Source organism: Pinus tabuliformis, chromosome 3_2, assembly GCF_031772625.1.
Source record: "Pinus tabuliformis cultivar Carrire ecotype Pingquan chromosome 3_2, CPIR1, whole genome shotgun sequence".
In the NCBI taxonomy this organism is placed as follows: domain Eukaryota; kingdom Viridiplantae; phylum Streptophyta; class Pinopsida; order Pinales; family Pinaceae; genus Pinus; species Pinus tabuliformis.
In genome coordinates, this window is record NC_142302.1 from 1,063,515,657 (window position 1) to 1,063,536,931 (window position 21,275).

At 38.2% G+C, this 21,275-nt stretch overlaps 1 protein-coding gene across 9 annotated transcripts; it reads left to right on the forward strand.

The window, feature by feature from the left end:
- The first annotated feature begins 2,279 nt into the window (after window positions 1-2,279).
- LOC149184288 (uncharacterized) lies at window positions 2,280-20,439 on the forward strand. 9 transcript variants are annotated; one of them, XM_089417436.1, is made up of 7 exons: window positions 13,321-13,607; window positions 13,717-13,937; window positions 14,070-14,145; window positions 14,468-14,619; window positions 17,546-17,695; window positions 18,024-18,675; window positions 19,906-20,434. In XM_089417436.1, the coding sequence occupies exons 5-7, from the start codon at window positions 17,564-17,566 to the stop codon at window positions 19,923-19,925; spliced, it is 804 nt and encodes a 267-aa protein (XP_089273562.1). In that variant the 5' UTR covers window positions 13,321-13,607; window positions 13,717-13,937; window positions 14,070-14,145; window positions 14,468-14,619; window positions 17,546-17,563; the 3' UTR covers window positions 19,926-20,434. The 9 variants fall into 9 exon arrangements, with proteins under 9 accessions (XP_089273565.1, XP_089273563.1, XP_089273564.1 ...); XM_089417438.1 differs by lacking the exons at window positions 13,321-13,607; window positions 13,717-13,937; window positions 14,070-14,145 and adding exons at window positions 3,055-3,079; window positions 3,181-3,601; XM_089417433.1 differs by having other exon boundaries at window positions 14,021-14,619.
- The last annotated feature ends 836 nt before the right edge of the window (window positions 20,440-21,275 follow it).

A 21,275-nucleotide genomic window follows, 5' to 3' on the forward strand; every position in this document is an offset into this window, starting at 1 on the left:
TTAAATAGACTCTTTAAGTGCCTTATTTTTTAGTAGTCATGTCGAGAATAAGCACCAACACTCGTTATTTAACAAACAAAATAAAAAGAAGGGAAAACCCCAATTCCTCAAACTAGAAGAGAAGACAATAAGGAGAAGGATAAGTAAAACTTACCCAGAGTCAAAGAAGAGGAATAAATTGTTGTTCCAAATCTTCTTGGTACCTTAAAAAGAGAAATGGAATGAGGGTTTTAAATACGACGAACAAATCAACAAAATCCCTAGATTGAAATTAAGTACAAAATATAAGGATAAGCATATGAAAATATACCTCTTAGTAGGGTTAGGGTTTTGAATTTCTAAAAGGCCCCATATTCCTCAAAGTTCATGGTGACACAAACCAAACTCTTGTGAAAATTCGTACAAAAGGAAAACATGAGCCTGTGAGTATCCTTAAAATAGAGCCGAAGTTATATACTTAAATTTCACGGTGCAATATTTCCATGTATAAGAGAATACCTCTAATCACCAGACTGCATATGGATTTGTGAAAACGAGTATGTGTGTTTCGAAAAGCCCAAGTGTTGCAAGAACGAAATGACAGAGTATATATGGCATCATGTAACATAGGAAGAGCGACACTCTGGGCTCAATAAACAAGTGAAAACAAAGACAAATGCACTACAAATGTTAGGGTAGATCGTTTTAACAAACCCTACCTCTTATCCACCGCTATATCTAGCGATTTAATCTCGTTCATTGAATTTATATCAAAATATAAGCCATGTGATTTCACATGGACCAACGTTGCATGGCATACGCAAATGGTCGCCAGATATAATGTGTGGTGCCAAGGTTTATTATGAAATGTCCCACATTATTAAATGTAAAATGAATACCAATGTTTTAAATAATTCACGGTTGTAAATTTTTCATACGGTTGTGCGCCAAAGTTAGACTAGTAGGCAATGTGAATATATTCTAAGGTATGCAATGGAAGACATTTCACCATGTGAAATTGAAGAAGGGCTTATTAGTCCCTGCCCGCACGACCGCAAGGACTATAGCAATAGTCTGACACTCAAACCAATGCATGTTTTCCCATTTTAAGCAAAGTCCATTTATATTAATGAAATACTTTTTATTTTTTAAAACCAAATTTTTTTTTAACCAATCAAAGGTTTCGAATGATTCAATCAAAGGTTTCAAATGATTCATCGTCTTATTTGGCCTCAAACCTAGGCATACAGGCTCAAAAGTTAGGAAAAAGTTGGGAGAAGTACAGGTAATTAAAACAAGTTCACACCTGCATGAAGTAATGCTATGTTTGCCTTAGCATTAATTTGCAACATTTAATGTTATCTTCTTTGAATGCGGATTACGGTTGATACACTATGGTTTAAATAGCTGCCAGGCGTTCACCCTTCCAGTTGCTAAGTGGTCTCTCCCACAACCGTTGATCTGAGAGGCGTGATCCAGCGGTCCACCCGGAGATGCCCCTCGAATATGGCTCTACAAAACCCTAAGTCCGTTGGGGTTGCATTCTGGCTGGCAGGAAATCCGTCTCTCCGACTATGTCTAGCGGTGAACCTGACCAACGCATCGAGCCCAACTGCTATTGCAGCGATATGTTCCCGATTATTACCAGATTACTGCCTTCCAGACACAGGTGAGATTTATTGTTTACAGTATCTGATACTGTTTTGTAATATTACCTTCGCCAATTTCAAACGAGCCTCAGCTGTAGTCTTTTTATTATTTTCCCAGACAGCAATCCTAGAGAGATTTTTATTGTATCTAAAATGATAACAAGGTACAGTTGGTGGTTGCAAACAAAATACACATAGAGATTCAGCACCTTTTCAAATTCCATACATACTCATGACTGGCCTTGTAAAAAATATCTTAGAAGCAAATATTTTCCAGCCTTTTGCTAAAACAAAAACTGTCAGTTGGAATCTATGGAACTTTTATTAGTCCCTGCCATCTGGCATCCGGCAGGGACTATAGTAACCGTTCGGAGGGGAGATAGCATTAATTCGCAGGGTTTTTTAGTGGTATTATCACTTATATTCCAAAGTTTGCAGTGGATCTTCTGTTGGCCATCTTATTTGGCCTCTTCCCGAGGCGGAAGAGGCCGGACCATATCTTAAACTGATACTTACCGACAATCAAGTGGCCCTGACGGTGTGCGGTTTAGTTTTAATGCTGACATTAATTCCTTAATGTTTAATGTTAAGTGTTCAATTCGTTGTCTGCTAACTTGCTTGTTCTTTCGCTGCTAACGTGCTTGTTCTTTCACAGGTGTCGGTCGTATGGTCAATGTTTGCATGGCGGGAGGTGTCCGCTTAGCGGCTCGACGGTTTTGTGCGAAGAACTAATCACTAGCATCAAGATCTGATATACAATCAGTCTGTTATTTTTGTAACCCTAAGTCGTTCAGTGGCGGATGCAAACTGGGCGTTGTCTAAATTTTATGCAGATTGCACAAACTTTGCCGGAATATGGCAGAGAAAATCTACCCTCTTTCCTTTGGATCCAGCTGGGAATGCACCTGGTGGTTCGTGACTGCAAAAACCCTAGGGTGGAATGCCTGTTGGTTGCCGAATTTCAGCAAGAAACGTGCAAGGAAAACCCCTGGGTGCAAGGAAAATATTTTGCAGAGAGAGCCCTCACTAGGGTTTCCTGGTTGTGCAATGGGGTTTGGCCGGAGCGAGTTACTACTGATCTGTTATTGCAGGCGGAGAAGGGGGCGCGAATGGGTCAAATGGAGGCGTCGACGGCGGTGGAGGAGGTGCATACGGATCAGGCCCAGGATTAAATGGAGGTCCTGGCGGAGAAGCTGGCGCGAATGGGTCAAAAGGAGGGGTCGGCGGTGGAGGAGGTGCATACGGATCAGTTCCTGGGTGTGGATGTGGGCGTGGCGGTGGCGGAGGCGGAGGGGCGTACGGATCAATATGAGGCCGTGGGTGTGGGTGTGGGCGTGGCGGTGGCGGAGGCGGGGCGTATGGATCAATATGAGGCCGTGGGTGTGGGCACGGGCGTGGCGGTGGCGGAGGCGGAGGTGGAGGCGCATATGGATCAATATGAGGCCGTGGAGGTGCGTATGGTGGGGGCGGTGGCGAAGGCGGCCTATACATGATTGCTGGAAACACTGTTGGCACCAAATGTATGCGCAGGCTACTGCATCTTTAAATGAAGAATTCTATGAATATATATAGTAAGCTTGGAAGCGAAAGAATGAAGTATTCTATGAAGTTGCAGGTCATGACACCAGCAGTTCTACATTAACTGTGTTTGGCGGAGACGGGACTGACAGCGGGGTGGCAAATGCGGTTGAGAAGGAAGACCTAGCGTTATAAGAAATTCGGAACGTATTTTCATTGGACCATCAGCTTAGCTGATTTGACGTGGGTTAGGGTGATTCAGGGGATATCCTTAACATCTGTTGCGCCCTCACATAGACTGATTTGATGGGGGTTACCTGTCTTGTGTACACATTCCATTCCAGGTGACATTCTGCATGCAGCGTCGGGCTACGTGTAACGTAATTTTCTTCTTATATAATAAGCTTATACATGATTTGGTCATTACGGCTTGTTATTTCGCGCTTCAGCTCCAGGTACTCTTTATTACCAGAGCCCTGTGCTCTAGGATATGCTACTGAACATTGCTTTGTTTACAGTTTTTTGGCCTGTAAGTTCTGAATTTTTTTACAATTGCATGCTTGTATTTCTTTACTTTGCTCTCGCACATATGACATATACATCCTAGGTAATCCATTAATTGAATTGATGAATAGTATTCGCATGTGATTCACAGCTGTTCGGTTTCAGTGTTGGGCCTGTATGTTCTGAATTCTTTTACAATTGCATGCTTGTACTTCTTTACTTTGCTCTCGGACATATGACATATACACTTGAATCACTTCACACTGGTTAATATTCACACAGAGCAGGTTTACTACAGAGTTATAAATTTTTGGGGCAAGAGTCCTTGCACAACTCCTGTACTATTTAGTATTTTCACCATAATTGTTTGAATGTCTCTTCTCTGTTAACTGTGATAAGTCATACTTGTTTATGCTTACGGTTTGGTAGGTGGCTTTGTTTGATAGCTGGTTTCACCCAGTTCTGGTTTTTAAATTTATGGGTCCAATATGGGAACTACTCTTTGTTATGTGCTATGTGACTGGTGGCACTTGAACCTATGTACCAAGCATCTTTTCGTACATTCTTACATGGAGACGCACAGACTGTCTCTTGTTTGTTAACTGTGACCATCAGTTCTCTTTTCCTTGCTAGCCATGGTTTTAACTTTTTTGAAGTTTTCTATTGTTATACTTATTTTCTTTGCTCATGCTGAAAAACTAATTCTCCAACTTCATCAATGGTCAACTCTTCAATTTTAGATGATAAATTTAGGTATTATAAGACACTCCAACAGAGTGACACAAACTATTGAGTACCACTGTAATTGAAAACCTACTTTGCAATGTTATCAGTCATCACTGCGTGGAATCTATGAATGTTTCAAATCATTAAATTTTGTCACGGGTTTTGTGACTTGATCACCTTTGCCCATCATTAAGTTTTGTAATTTATAAGCCAAATACGGGACTCTGTTTGCACTGGAAGTCTTATGTAAGGACTACAATGTATTCCATGTACTTTTCGATTTTTTTGCATCTTGGATGTTGATGGGAAACTACTCTCTGTTATGTGCTATGTGACTGGTGGCACTTGAACCTATGTACCAAGCATCTTCTGGTACATTCCTACATGGAGACGCACAGAGTTTCTCCTATTGAAAATTTGAAATCCTTAGCACTTAAAATCCTGTACTATTTAGTATTTTCACCATAATTGTTTGAATGTCTCTTGTTTGTTCTGTGATTAGTTACGTCATTTAAATTCAGTTCATGAATGTTTGGAATCCATATTATGCACACCCTGGCATTGGAGTTTCTGGGCTAAAGCTGGGGGTTTTCCATGAGCTAGAGCTAGTGTCCAAGACAGACAATAGACTAGTTCTCTGAATTGGGTTTGCTATATGGGGCTTCTCTTCGTCACTGTAATTGAAAACCTACTTTGCAATGTTATCAGTCATCACTGCGTGGAATCTATGAATGTTTCAAATCATTAAATTTTGTCACGGATTTTGTGACTTGATCACCTTTGCCCATCATTAAGTTTTGTAATTTATAAGCCAAATACGGGACTCTGTTTGCACTGGAAGTCTTATGTAAGGACTGCAATGTATTCCATGTACTTTTCGATTTTTTTGCATCTTGGATGTTGATGGGAAACTACTCTCTGTTATGTGCTATGTGACTGGTGGCACTTGAACCTATGTACCAAGCATCTTCTGGTACATTCCTACATGGAGACGCACAGAGTTTCTCCTATTGAAAATTTGAAATCCTTAGCACTTAAAATCCTGTACTATTTAGTATTTTCACCATAATTGTTTGAATGTCTCTTGTTTGTTCTGTGATTAGTTGCGTCATTTAAATTCAGTTCATGAATGTTTGGAATCCATATTATGCACACCCTGGCATTGGAGTTTCTGGGCTAAAGCTGGGGGTTTTCCATGAGCTAGAGCTAGTGTCCAAGACAGACAATAGACTAGTTCTCTGAATTGGGTTTGCTATATGGGGCTTCTCTTCGTCTTTGTTTGTTCTGTCATCTCAAAAGAGGTTTCAGATCTGTATCAAGACACATAATTTGATCCAGTGATTTTGTACTTGAATTAAGCCCTGAAGCAAGCCTCAGGAGACTTCAAGATAAGTCGTTGTCTTTATCATTAATTGAAAATGGATTGGATTGAGAATTTCACCTCTCCTTGAGGTGGACTGTGCTACTTTGTAGTGCGTAATAGACTGGAGACTTGATGGGGAGTGTCTCCTCTCTTGCTCCCATGCCACTAGAAGCTAATATGTTCTTGTACTGACTTAAGGAGCTATCAGATGTTAATGCCTTTAGTAAACTGCCCAGATTATGAATTTTAGACTTCTAATTTTATAAGCATTAGTCCTTGTCTCATACAATAACTGACCTCCGAGGATTTTAAAAACCTCTGAATTTCGGGATTTATTCAAATTGAAATGGTAATCAATCAAACACAACAGACTTGCAAGCTTCAGATGTACAATGAAATCTCGAAACTTCAATTCTTATCTTGTTATGCTGATGAAGGAAGTGCCACTAGAAGCTAATATGTTCTTGTACTGACTTAAGTGAACATGTTAAAGTGTACATTTTCAAGTGTGTTAAATTCCTCCACATTTTGAATTCCTCCAAGTTATTAAGATTTTTAATTCCTCCAAGTTAACAAGAAAACAATTTGTGTTATTCCAATACCTAAAAAGTACAAGATTTTCAATCTTTATGGTATGTGAAATTCCTCCAGATTTTCAATTCCTCCAAGTTAACAAAAGAAAACAATTTGTGTTATTCCAATACCTAAAAAGTACAAGATTTTCCATCTTTATGGTATGTGAGGGGAGACTTTCGATTCTGCCGAATGTATGTAGATTCTAGGTATTAGGTTGTTAATCTATTTCCGCTCTAATAATGATGATAAAAAAAATTAGAGGAGGTATAAAAAATATTTAAGAACGTGCCAGTATCTACGCCATCATTTTGGGTCTTCAAATTACATGTGACAGTATTGTCCGATCCATTACAGTATAGAATTGATATCCGATAAAAACTTATCAACCAACCCATCAACTCAACATAGATTCGATAGTGACCTGTCAACTAACAAATCAGGATACAGGCAAATAATCATATACTTTATAAGCTGGTGAACACCAAGCTGTAGGAGTAGGATCCAAGTGGATGTCCTATCTTCATGGCTACCTTTGGGAGTGTCTGTTTGAGCACCTGCCACAACCGTACAGAACATCCCACTAGAGACGAAGACTAAGAATTCATAAAAGTAACAGGATATTACTATCTGGTCCCTAGTAAAAACCTTAATTTAGCCCAGTCAGATTATACTAAGAATTCCAATTTTCTTACATGGAGACGCACAGACTGTCTCTTGTTTGTTAACTGTGACCATCAGTTCTCTTTTCCTTGCTAGCCATGGTTTTAACTTTTTTGAAGTTTTCTATTGTTATACTTATTTTCTTTGCTCATGCTGAAAAACTAATTCTCCAACTTCATCAATGGCCAACTCTTCAATTTTAGATGATAAATTTAGGTATTATAAGACACTCCAACAGAGTGACACAAACTATTGAGTACCACTGTAATTGAAAACCTACTTTGCAATGTTATCAGTCATCACTGCGTGGAATCTATGAATGTTTCAAATCATTAAATTTTGTCACGGGTTTTGTGACTTGATCACCTTTGCCCATCATTAAGTTTTGTAATTTATAAGCCAAATACGGGACTCTGTTTGCACTGGAAGTCTTATGTAAGGACTGCAATGTATTCCATGTACTTTTCGATTTTTTTGCATCTTGGATGTTGATGGGAAACTACTCTCTGTTATGTGCTATGTGACTGGTGGCACTTGAACCTATGTACCAAGCATCTTCTGGTACATTCCTACATGGAGACGCACAGAGTTTCTCCTATTGAAAATTTGAAATCCTTAGCACTTAAAATCCTGTACTATTTAGTATTTTCACCATAATTGTTTGAATGTCTCTTGTTTGTTCTGTGATTAGTTGCGTCATTTAAATTCAGTTCATGAATGTTTGGAATCCATATTATGCACACCCTGGCATTGGAGTTTCTGGGCTAAAGCTGGGGGTTTTCCATGAGCTAGAGCTAGTGTCCAAGACAGACAATAGACTAGTTCTCTGAATTGGGTTTGCTATATGGGGCTTCTCTTCGTCTTTGTTTGTTCTCTCATCTCAAAAGAGGTTTCAGATCTGTATCAAGACACATAATTTGATCCAGTGATTTTGTACTTGAATTAAGCCCTGAAGCAAGCCTCAGGAGACTTCAAGATAATCATCAAGTCAAGGAACAACCTTGGGTGAAAGTGATAAACGTTGGAACATACTTCAGGAATAGTTCGGATAGTTGCTTCAGTTCGAATATTGTAGATCAGAATATTTTATATTAACATTTTAATATATTGCTTGGTCATTGTACCGTGGTTCACATTGGTGTATATTTGTTGTTACATATGTGTCCCAATAATGCGTGCTCCAAGCCACATGGAATACCCACCATGCGCCAACGCATTTCCCTCATATGCTGATTAGTTTCGGTCACTGAGATCTTTTCAAGTGATCAAACAGAGCTTATGTGTTTTGTTGTTTTGTGTAGGGTTGATTAGCTTATTTTCCTTTCATTTATTCTATTTTCATTTTCTTCTTCTATGGCACAAATTTTATGGAGAGCGTGAGGGTTTGATCCATTCCTCTTTGGCTTTTTTGTTCACCCAAGTATTACCTCGACCTTTTTACATGCAGGCGGCCTCTTTTTGGTCAAGGAATTTAAGTTCCATATGTCTATACCTGGTGAGTAATAGGGTTTTTATTTCTATATCGGTGTAATTTTTATTTGTTGATTTCCATAGATTTTTCTATCTAACTGGCCACTCTGTGTTTTACACAGCCTGCGAGAAAGGTTAATTTTCCTATAATATGGCCAAGACCCTCCCAATGTTTCCGCTCCTTCTAACATACTTTATATCCATGGATAAGTTATGCCGGGTTTTTTTAGGGTTTCATCGAAGCACCCTTTAACTTAAGTAAAAGAAATCCTTGCTTTTAACCTTGTGCCTTATGTATGTTATTATTGTTAATTGAAATATATTCTGAATAGTTCCTTTGCAGCCAGGTCTTCTGCAAAGGAAATGATAGACGAAATTGGAGGAAAATTGTCCTCGACAAGCTTCCTTGCATTTACAGGTAATCTATCTTCCTTGCCTAAATTTTTACCTTTTGAATCCTTATTGTCTGGATTCGTTGTGCCCCTTTGTGGCATGAGTTTTTCTTATGTGTCAGGGTTTTTATTATTGTCTCATGGGTTCAATTTTGGTTCTTTTGTGTCTTATGTTCATAGTCTGATTATGGTGGTTTTTAACTCATGGATCAGGCCTTTGGCCTAGGCAAGAGCTGGGGGTTTTCAGCTAAAGCTACCAAAGGTTTCGTGCCATAGGGTTTAACGTCATACTGAGCTTGGTGGCAACAGTGGTTATCCACGTAGCCTTCACCTACTATACTCTTCCTGTAAGTATATTGTTCATTGTAATGTTTACCAACAAAACTCCAACCTATTTGAATTATGATACTCCCTCATCTACTTTTTATGTGATGTTGGTGAGCAGGGATGGATACCATCTCTGAAACTCCCTATATACATTGACAACATCCACAAGGCAAAGTATGGAAGCGACTCAGAGACGTACGACACTGAAGGGAGGTTCGCTCTACGAGATGTTATTACGAATTTCATGATAGCTGGCCGGGACACAACTGCAGGAACCCTTTGTTGGTTTTTTCATTTGCTTTGCAAGCAACCTGATGTTGAAAAAAAGCTTCTTCAAGAAATTCATGACGTGGTCAAGGAGAATGAATGTGTGACCATTAAAGAATCTATTACTATGTTTTCTCAGAGTCCAATTGCTTCTAGCATGAATGCCAATCTAGATGATACAGAATGGTGCACGCTGAACATCAAGCACTAGATCATCTTGTGTGTTCCTGAGTTGATTAGGGACTGGCTACAGGTCGTGAATGAAGAATTTGCTATTGCTGAGGCCCTCATGGCCACTGTTCATGCAACAACAGGTACGCATGGGCCTCTTTGTTTTAAGTCCTGAATTTAAAATGAGTTACTGATTTTTACTTAAGACGATCTACAAATCTTCATTCTTGACACATTATTAATGCTATTTCCTATTCACTCTAGAATTAGAACATGTATAACATATATCTGTAAATTGGCACCCAAACTAATGAAAATCAGTGGTTTCTTGCCTACTCCAGTAAAATTTGGACAAATCTGTTTCGTACCCGTGGGAAATTGTTTATTTACCGAAAATTTGAAAAGGGAAGGGTTTTATAAAAATCTATTAGAATCTGTACCATAATGCAGTTAGTGCTCTCCAATTGCTTCTAGCATGAATGCCAATCTAGATGATACAGAATGGTGCACGCTGAACATCAGGCACTAGATCATCTTGTGTGTTCCTGAGTTGATTAGGGACTGGCTTACTTAAGACGATCTACAAATCTTCATTCTTGACACATTATTAATGCTATTTCCTATTCACTGATTTTATTTTGTTTTTGTTTTTCTTTCGATGTATGTTTTCTATCATACTTTTTTAAACTTGTTTTGTGTCCTTAGTCAGACACATCCTACTTCATGATTGCTTACAAATGATGTTCAGAATCAGAGGATTTTGTACCGGCTGTTCCAGTTGCTGCATGGATTCTGATCGCCCCCCACTCTTCCCGAAGGGAAAGGGCGATGGACCCTCATCCCGAGGTGGATCAACCGACAGGAAGACCTGCTCCAAGGGTCCAATTTTGATCTCTTCAACAAACCCTAATCCAGTAGTACTGCAAACAGCTTCTTGCTCATCCATGTCAGATCGATATGCCCTGCCGCTTCCATATGCCATTTGCACCCCATTTCAGATCGATATGCCCATCATTAAATACTCATCATATTTCATCTACCGCCACAGACTCAAAGGGGCACCTAATTTCGCATTTACTACTGCCGCCACATCCATCATTCCATATGCCATTTCAACCCCATGTCAGATCGATATGCCCATCATTAAATACTGCCCTGATCCAATCTGATCTTCAAGATTATTTCTGCACCTAGATCTACCACCAAGATTGCCCGATGTTAGATACATCACTTCTACCGCCAAATACATCATTCCATATCCCATTTGCTCCCCATGTCTTATCGACCACTTAATTGCACCTCAAGTATTTTAAGCTGTCTCGACTAAAAGGAGAGGTTTTTTTGTGCCCGAAATAAGGTGAGTATTAAGTATGGTGGATGGATACCCCCCTCTCAGCTCTCTTCACCTGCCTCACTATAGCCTTACCCCCGCTTTATCCCCTGCCAAGCTAGACTGATTCTACTGAACGACCCATCCAACACCTCCCCGCTTCATATAACATGGAATCCATTAGCATAAGCCAACTTACTGAACTCACAGCATTGTTTCTCTTAGCACTTATTCTCATGACTCTTCTGATCATTGACATCGTAAAAGTCGAAAGACAAAGGAAAAAGAAACCAAAAAAAAACTAACATCTCTTTTGGATTATCTTACGCATTGTCTTATTTCCCCGATTCTTTCTCTATTACAGGTGTACAACGGATGCTTCAAATATGCATTTCGGTCCGCCATCACCGGCTCTGCTCAACTACAGACAGCATGTATCTCTCGGCCTACAGTCAATGTCCATGTCCTAATAACTTCATAAGTTAGATAAGATCTTGAATCAGATCGACTGCAGTGTATAATAGTTTTGTCATTAAGGCTTTTGCCTACCTTTTGCTCTTAGGAAAGCAACTCGATGCAGCTTGAATCAGATCGACTACAGTGTGTAATAGTTTTGTCATTAAGGCTTTTGCCTACCTTTTGCTCTTAGGAAAGCAACTCGATGCAGCAAAAATCAATGTCAATTTGCTATCTCTGATTTCAACGATGCTGTATACAGAAGCTGCATTTTGCTTTGATATGTGTTTTCCTCTACTTTGTAGTACGTAATAGACAGGCTCAACTTGCTTCTTGCTCAACTTGCTTCTTAAAAACTCAGTTCATTGTTTTATGCCATTGACTATATAGTGATACATTTTGCTTCCTAAAAACTTCAGTTCCTTCCAATACTCTAAAAGTTTCACTTTCGGATGCACAGTATAAAACTTCTTAGCAGTAATAGACAGGCTCAACTTGCTTCTTAAAAACTCAGTTCATTGTTTTATGCCATTGACTATATACTGATATGTGTTTTCCCCTACTTTGTAGTGCGTAATAGACAGGCTCAACTTCACGCAGGGACTCGCTGCGTCGCAGCTCCACTTGTTTGATTTATGAAATCCATCACATTTAAAAAATCACATGAAAGACAGAGCTCAGGTCTTACTTGTTCATTGAGTTGGCTTTTTTGTTGGACAGCCAGTGCTAGAGTAATGAAAACGCCAAGGGTCTCTGCGACGAGCCTTTTCTCTGGGATGCGCGAACGGGCACTCTGTCCAGTCATGTGACTGGCCGCGCATGCATTGGCGAACTTTGAACTCATACATTCGGAATTCGTCGCACGAATAGGCGTCCACAACGGGCCAAGAAGCCTCTTCTTCGTTGTTGGAGGGCAAGAATTTATGCAGAGAAGAAATGTCGTCTGGGGATTCGATCATAGTTCTTGGACTCACCAAAAAATTCTCAGACTCCATCCCGGTAGTGGTAAAGCCGAAGTCGACACCGAGGCCGTTGCTGCCGAAGGAGAGGCTCTTGTTGAAGAGCTTCTGGACTGAAGCAGAATCTTTACTGTATCTTGATTTTTCAGAATTTGGTGAAGTCTCAGAAAATAAATTCAGGCTCTGCAAATATTCCATGTTTGTCAAGGCATAAGGGGAAAGCTCAGGGGGTTCAGCATAGAAAGACTTTGGCAGGTCCTGGGACTCGAAGGCGCGACTTACAGGACAACAACGATTGCCGAATACAACAGGAGAACCAGAACCAGAAAACAGGTGCTGCTCGGTTGATACGCCTGGCATTTTTGCAGGGGTACTAAGGCTAGGCTGCAAATTAAAGAAAAGAAAAGGAAAAAAGAAAGAACAAATTATTGCAGTCACACAGTAGCCATGGCTGGATATCCGAGAGGAATTATATGGCCATGGAAAAATGCCATTGCATTGCAATAAATCAATTTACAGAAAGACAGACGGACGATCCGAAACGAAAGCCAAAAACGACAAACAGTGCCTCCGCCGTTGGTCTTCAGAGACTCATGATCTATGATCCCAATCTAAGCGTTGAAGAGCGATAGTCAGCCTTCCCCGAGAGCATCCTTCTGCGATTTCTGACGATAGTGGGGGCTCTGGTAGTGGGGGATCTGTAACTGTATACAAGCATATCTTGAATTTCCATTTTAACCCTTCTCCGGTTTCAATCTGCCTGCTCACAGATGTTAGCTTCTGCAACCTTAGGTGGCCTGCTTTAGAGCTTGCATCCTATGTTATCTCCTTTTAGAGCTTGCATCCTATGTTAAGGAGATAGGTGTAAGCTTGCATGTTATGCTATGGAGAGAGACGTGTTAGGCACAAGGCCCTCATGTAGGGCCCACAAGGATAAATGTTACGATTTTCATTTTTATTCTTATTGAAATCGATTGATTTCTTATCTTTATTTTAAATTTGAAATTTCAAGGTGCACTGTCATTTCATATGCCACAGTTTCCTGTCTGGTGTGTTTTGCCCTGAGAATTCTGCGTATAGCACCGCGGGTCTTGAACTGAAAGGAAGTAGGGCTTTGGTATCCAAAGTGACGAGGATACGCCTTTTCGATCATTCACCCGTATCCTCTGCCGCAGTCCAACCATCTGCCTATGAAGGTTAGGGATGAACTGCAACATGCGCTACTTGTTGCTCGAGCAACTCAAATTTTCTTCGTTTGAGGTAAAAGCAAGGTACTCTTTAATATTTTAATTTTAATTATGTGCAGCTTGTGGGAGGTGTGTCTTGCCCTGAGAATTCTGCGTATAGTTTTAATTTTAATTATGTGCAGCTTGTGGGAGGTGTGTCTTGCCCTGAGAATTCTGCGTATAGCACCCCGGGTCTTGAACTAAAAGGAAGTAGGGTTTTGGTATCCAAAGTGACGAGGATACGCCTTTTCGATCATTCACCCGTATCCTCTGATGCAGTCCAACCATCTGCCTATGAAGGTTAGGGATGAATTGCAACATGCGCTACTTGTTGCTCGAGCAACTCAAATTTTCTTCGTTTGAGGTAAAAGCAAGGTACTCTTTAATATTTTAATTATGTGTAGCTTGTGGGATTCGAAACACTGACGTTTTTTTGCATCTAATCAGGTATTTTTGTGAAACTAATCGATTTGTGTTTGCCCATTTCCGGTAAAAGCAAGGTACTCCTTAATATTTTAATTATGTGCAGCTTGTGGGATTCGAAACCTTGACATTTTTTTGCGGCTAATCAGGTATTTTTGTGAAACTAATCGATTTGTGTTTTCCCATTTCATTAAATTTTAGCCCATTTTCATGAAATTTCATCTCATTTCTCCACTTGTGAGTACTGCTTTTATGTCAATTAAAGCATTCTGTAGTGAATTTGGAAGAACCCAATTCAAAATTTTGAATATAGAGGGTTGAATCTCTCAAGGAATTTGTTGGGTTATGATGCAATTTCAGAAAAATGATTACTGCGCTGGTTGAGAATTTGGTCAGATTTTTCCATGCAGGATTACTTGTTATGTTTAGTCCTCTTTTATATCAAAATTCTGATTCTTTGTAGTCCATTAGGTGAAGAGAAACCCAATTACAAAGATGGGTGGTGGTCGAGACCACGGGTAATCCTCATGCTGATCTGTGTATAAGCTAAATTGAAGAGGGGAGAGGGAACACCCCTGTTCTATTTCAGTGGCGCCAAACAGTTTGTTGTTACATGGTTGTAGGTAATTTTTCTTATTTTTTATTCAAATAGTATGCACACAGTACTAGGTAGGCACCGCAAAATTATTCAGAACAACCACATATAATTCATAGTAATCTCATAAATGTACATACCCAGTAATGGATGATTGCAACAACTTTAATAAGATCAAAATATATGGGTAACTGTCATTAAACATATGGCTGTAGATGACTGGTGTGTTTGTGACTTGTTATATCTCAGCTTTAGATCATATTTTTTACAAAATCTTATGGCCAACCAGCTTAGTAGCTTGAACCCTTAGAAATGGAAACTCAGTCTTATACACTTGGATGACTGATTCCACCTCTTAATGTAGAGCAACTTAGTCTTCTTAAAAACCACAAATTTTGGCCAAATAGGTATAAAATATTTTGGTCATATTTTCTACCAAGAATTTCCAATAAATTTCAAACCTTCATTGATGACTTTTAACAAACAATTAGTGTACAGAGCTTCTTTAATAAGGGCTCTTAAATTGAGTCCCATGAATGCTGTGGCAGCTTCTGTAGAAGAAGCCTGTACAGAGGCCTGCTTGCCCGTTTTGCTAGAAGATTTCTTATAGTAGTAAATTTCCAACTGTTTAGTGAAGGAGTGTCTTTTTATGCCAAATAACAAAATAATTGTGTAATTACCTACTGACCTCTATAGGCATTAATAAGTATTTCATGTGCTTATTTGATCACATTGACAGTGACTCTAAAGTAGTGCCTATATAACTAAAATGCAACTTATACATGAAATAAGGTGTGCAGAACTTATGCTACTGTCTTTTAACTTCAAGAGCTATCATGCTCTGCTATTCGTTACACAACTATGTATGTATGATATATACAATAAATATAGACATTAAATCAACCTTTTTCAAGCCTTCTTCAGTAAAAGAGGCATAATATACCAATCCATCTCTTGCAGAGATTGGATACAGAATATATTTGCTTTTCTTGTGAACAAACATTTTTACAACATTTAGTGTATAAGATAAGTACACCTTAAAGGGAACATACCACAACTCAACAAATTTTTCTCCAATGGTTTCAGTCACCATGAAAAATAGGCATACTCATCCTACAAAGATCTTGAACTGATACAACCTTTTAGGATTTCATAATTTAGTGGCATCAATTAAATGTCAGAGATCAGCTACCAAAAGTCAAAAGTCTTGTAGAGGACAACTGAAATTCAAATATCATATGGAGACTCTCTATCCCAATATGCAGAAAATTTGACCTCTGAAACACCAACAATATCTGATAAGAAAGGTCTGTAAATTTTATAATAATTTTTCTTCAAAATAATGTTCTGGTTTGTGTATAACAATCAGCCTCAAAATATGATTGAGCAACTCGAACCTGAGATAAACCACAACCTCCACAAAAGGGATAAATCAATATCTAAGACAAGGAATATCCTCCCAGAATATCTCGATTTCCCCCACTAAATTTTTGAGTTTGGTTTGAGTTTCAATTTTGGTATTTCGTCAAACAGTTTGTTGTTACATGGTTGTAGGTAATTTTTCTTATTTTTTATTCAAATAGTATGCACACAGTACTAGGTAGGCACCGCAAAATTATTCAGAACAACCACATATAATTCATAGTAATCTCATAAATTTACATACCCAGTAATGGATGCTTGCAACAACTTTAATAAGATCAAATATATGGGTTACTGTCATTAAACATATGGTTGTAGATGACTGGTGTGTTTGTGACTTGTTATATCTCAGCTTCAGATCATATTTTTTTACAAAATCATATGGCCAACCAACTTAGTAGCTTGAACCCTTAGAACTGGAAACTCAGTCTTATATACTTGGATGACTGATTCCACCTCTTAATGTAGAGCAACTTAGTCCTCTTACAAACCACAAATTTTGGCCAAATAGGTATAAAATATTTGGTCATATTTTATACCAAGAATTTCCAATAAATTTCAAACCTTCATTGATGACTTTTAACAAACAATTAGTGTACAGAACTTCTTTAATAAGGGCTCTTAAAGTGAAACCCATGAATGCTGTGGCAGCTTCTGTAGAAGAAGCCTGTACAGAAGCCTGCTTGCCCGTTTTTCCAGAAGATTTCTTTTAGTAGTAAATTTCCAAATGTTTATCTGCACTCAATTTTAATTTCATAGTACATCTTAGAGACACGCTGTAGCTAATATACAGAGAACAGAAAATGAAACTAGCATTAATATTTCAATAAGAAATACCATTATAGCTTAGTATTCACAAGGGATAGATTGAGCTTGTTAAGTTTGTGACCCATGAATGTTGAGGCAGCTTCTGTAGAAGAAGCCTGTACAGAAGCCTGCTTGCCCGTTTTGCCAGAAGATTTCTTTTAGTAGTAAATTTCCAAATGTTTATCTGCACTCAATTTTAATTTCGTAGTACATATTAGAGACACGTTGTAGCTAATATACAGAGAACAGAAAATGAAACTAGCATTAATATTTCAATAAGAAATACCATTATAGCTTAGTATTCACAAGGGATAGATTGAGCTTGTTAATTTTGTGGTTGACAGAGCAGGAAATGTGTGTTGCCCATACACTGCTTAAAAGAATGAAAATCTTGACATTGATTGTGAATGACGGCAAGGTTTCTTACATGAAAGCTGTTTGTTTTTCTTAGTATGTTCTGAATCTATTGCAACTATGATATTCTTCTTCAAAGTATTATTCTACCACCCCTCCTTTGATGGGTTGTATGCTTAATTTTGATTGTTTGTATTTGTTAATATTTCCATATATAAACTAGTGCTGCTAATGGTCATCTAAGTTAATTTCTTGAGGATTCTTCCGCTCTAGGAACTTCTAAGCTTGTTAAGTTATGCCTCTAGTTAGTTAGTGCACAGAACAGGATAAAAGCATGGACAAGTTAAGGCTCACATTTATTTGCACTGCAGTGAAAGAATAGAGTCAACATGGGGCCAAAAGGTTTTGCAATATTTGACGTGGATGTTACATCAAAAGGATTATCTTGGATCGATCAGATGTACCAAAAGTTTGAGGCCATCTGCGTGGAGGTGGATCAAAATTCTCCTATTTTACTACAAGTGAGAATCTTAGACTTCAGTCTTAACATTTACATGTCATTTTGGACATGTCGATTTTATCAGTAGCATCTGCATATTATGATTTTCATTAGTTTTTTTGAAGAGAAATTGCTGGTATAATATCCAGTTACTACCATTTTTGTGACTATTTCTTTTGATTTCCTGTATGGTGTCTTCTTTCTAATCCATATATCTAAGTAGGAGTCTGCTGGTTCCGAAAGGTTATACTGTAGTTTATTTCAGTCTTTAGGTTTACTATTGGAAAGTCAATATTTACATACACAATACGGTGAAAGTGACAGCTTTTTTAACATTACTATTTTTGCAGGAGACAACGAAGTATGTTGAAAATCAAGTCGCTGTAGTTGGTACAAATGTGCGGAAAATTTGTGAAGAAGTCATTCAGGATATCCTTCCACCAGGTCCCGACTCTGCTATCAAAAGCATGGCTTCTGACATATCTCTTGACTTTGTTGAAGAGTTTGAGCTGTTTGAAAAGCCAAAATCAAATCCAAAAAAGTTACATGCTTTAAATGTGGAATCTGAGGCCAATCCCAAATTGGAGCAGAGCTATGATTCTAGCGAAAGCTTATCTTTTGACACATCTATCGACTTTACTGAAGAGTTTGACACTTCCCCAAATCAGAAAAAGTTAGACACTTTGAATGTGGAATCTGTGGTCGCTTCCAAATTGGAGCAGAGCTATGTCTCTACTGGGCAAGATTCAGTTTGTGCCTTTCCAGTTCCTGATAAATTGCAAAAGGACCAGCCAGTTCTGCCTGAGGAAAAACCTTCTGAATTCCCAGCCTTGGACATTTTCGAACAGCCACCTTGTCTGTCTGTTGAGGATCTGTCTGCTCCTGAAGACTTAAGCTTTAAAAATGAAGCACAAAAGCAGTCTCTCCGGCTTCAGCTTGAAGCAAATGCACGCATTGATCTTCCCCAAGGTGCTTTGCTTAAATCACCAGCAGATAAAACTGGTAAGTAGAAACCAACTTTGTTGCATTTTTCTTCTTCTGTTTCTTCTTGTTCATCTCTTTCATGCTTCACTAGTTAGTATGATTTTTGATACTGAAATGAGATGGACCAAATTTTATTGCAGTGCCTATGGTGGTGCTAGAACTTTGGTACAAGTTATTCAATTTAAGGCAGCTTTAATTATACCTGTTGTCTGAACATGTCTTTCATACACTCATTACTTGTCCTGTCTAGCCAATTGACTTGTCCTGTCTAGCCAATTGTTTATTAGAATAGCTTGGACCCAATCTAACACTAAGATTTCATTTGAGAATTTCCCATTTACTTTTGCCGTCACATACATCATCTCATATGCCATCTGCTTCCGATGTCAGATAGATCGCTTAATTGCAAATTGTTTATTAGAATAGCTTGGACCCAATCTAACACTAAGATTTCATTTGAGATCTGCCCCTGATGTCAAATACATCACCTAATTTCCCATTTACTTTTGCCGTCACATACATCATTTCATATGCCATCTGCTTCCGATGTCAGATAGATTGCTTAATTGCACCAATTTCTCACTTAATGTAAGTTTTTCATTTTATGGTGATCATTAAATATTGGCCTCCTCCAATAAATGCTCCTCATATTGGATTATATCCCCTCCGATCTGATCTTCAAGTATTTCAGCTCCATTCCAAATCAATCCGTATATGTACTTACTTCTGCACGTGTCAGGATTTTATCCTGCATTCAAGTCTTTCGATCTTGCATGGCTTTCCTTATTTGGTTGTACAGTAAAATATTCTCAAAAGCCCAGTTCCATTCACACTTAAAACCAGCTTGCAAACACATTGAACTTTTTCATAAATTGGCAAAAGCAATGCCTAATTTCTCGCTTACAAAAGAAAACCACCTTCCGCACCTAGATATTGGCATACATCTCTCTGCTTCACATTACATGGAATCCATTAGCGTAAGCCAACTTACTCAACTGGTGGCATTGTTTCTCTTAGCACTTGTTCTCATGACTCTTCTGATTATCGACATCGTAAAAGTAGAAACAAAAAGAAAAAAGAAACCAAGAAAACAATAACATCTCGAACGAGGAGCATATGATTCTACAACAAGTACTTGGCATGATTATGGAGTATGTTTGAGGTGTATAGTCAAAATTCTGAATCTCACGCCTATTTTTGCATTACTTTACGCGTTGTCTTGATTCCCCGCTTCCTTGTCTGTTATAGGTCTACGACTGATGCTTTAAATATGCATTTGGATCTGCCATGGTGCTGAAACTCTCATTTTTATGCTTTTATCGTCTCTGCTAGGATGCCGATGATTACAAAACTAGCATATCAAGCTGACAAAGGAGAGGCACTGCAGACTGCCCTGATTGGAAATAACAACGCTCCTTGAATCTAAAGAATCTAAACTGAGGACTGATATATGTATCATTGATGCCAGTATTCCAGTTTCGTTTTTTCTATATATATGAAAACTTTCTGAAAAGAGTATCAGTCTGCTTCATAGGCATAATGTCTTAATTGTTAGCATTCGTGCTTGTCTTGTATTCTTCACATGTTACAGTCTGTCATAAGAAATGCTTATTTTAACTTGATGTAGGGACTTGCTGCCTCGCAACTTCCCTTGTTGTATATAGTGACAACCAATGTGTTGCCAAGGTCATAATGATGATATAAATGTAAATACATTTATTGTATATAGTGACAACCAATGTGTTGCCAAGGTCATAATGATGATATAAATGTAAATACATTTATGGTTAATATTGGAGAATATAATTCTTAGTGTAAATATACATTAAATCTAGTAATTTAAGAAAAAATTATATGGCTGAAATATATACCCATTTTTTAATTGACTAAGTGAAATAGAACATAGATTGATGAATATAGATAATAAGAAAGTGTTGTGTGGTAAATTCCTCATGATTTCAATTATGCTCCCAACCATGGAAATTATAGCTTGCACAGTAAACAATTATGAATGGATAGTTATATGAATATATCAAATTACCTTTGTATATATTTTAGAGTTGAGCTAATGAATAAACAAACTGAGTATGGGTATTCACAACATGAGATGTCTAATCTTAAGAGTACTAAATAGATTCCTTCTAATGGAATGATATATATATATATATATATATATATATATATATATATATATATGCAGAATTAGAAGTATAAGTATAATATGCACAAAAAACAAGAAGTACAGTATCCCAATGGTACACTCAAATTTAGTAATCATGTAGTCAAATAAAATAAAAATTAGTATGAAATGGGTGTATGTTACATGTGGTGTCAGAGATCTAGATTCAAAAAATAGGCCTAGGGTTCAAACTACAACGGTTCTTGAAAACTAATGTGATTTTTTTGTGCAATAAGGTACAATACTAAGCAGAAAGGAATTGCAATATGGTAGAACCCTCTAACCAACATCCTCACGAAGGAGAGGTTTGGGTTCAGATGGGAGGGGAAATGTACCTCCCATGATCCAATTTCTGGATATTGTAAGATATTCAAGACATGAGTTGGCAAACATGAGAAACATTCATGAACGCTTATTAAAATTAAGTGAAGAGAAAGAA

What these genes read in the sequence shown, in the direction of transcription:
- LOC149184288 (XM_089417439.1), top strand. Translation starts at nt 17,564, where the DNA reads ATGGGGCCAAAAGGTTTTGCAATATTTGACGTGGATGTTACATCAAAA. An exon ending in ATTCTCCTATTTTACTACAA is followed by an intron (nt 17,696 to 18,023) that starts GTGAGAATCTTA and finishes CTATTTTTGCAG; the next exon opens with GAGACAACGAAGTATGTTGA. An exon ending in ATCACCAGCAGATAAAACTG is followed by an intron (nt 18,676 to 19,905) that starts GTAAGTAGAAAC and finishes TGTCTGTTATAG; the next exon opens with GTCTACGACTGATGCTTTAA.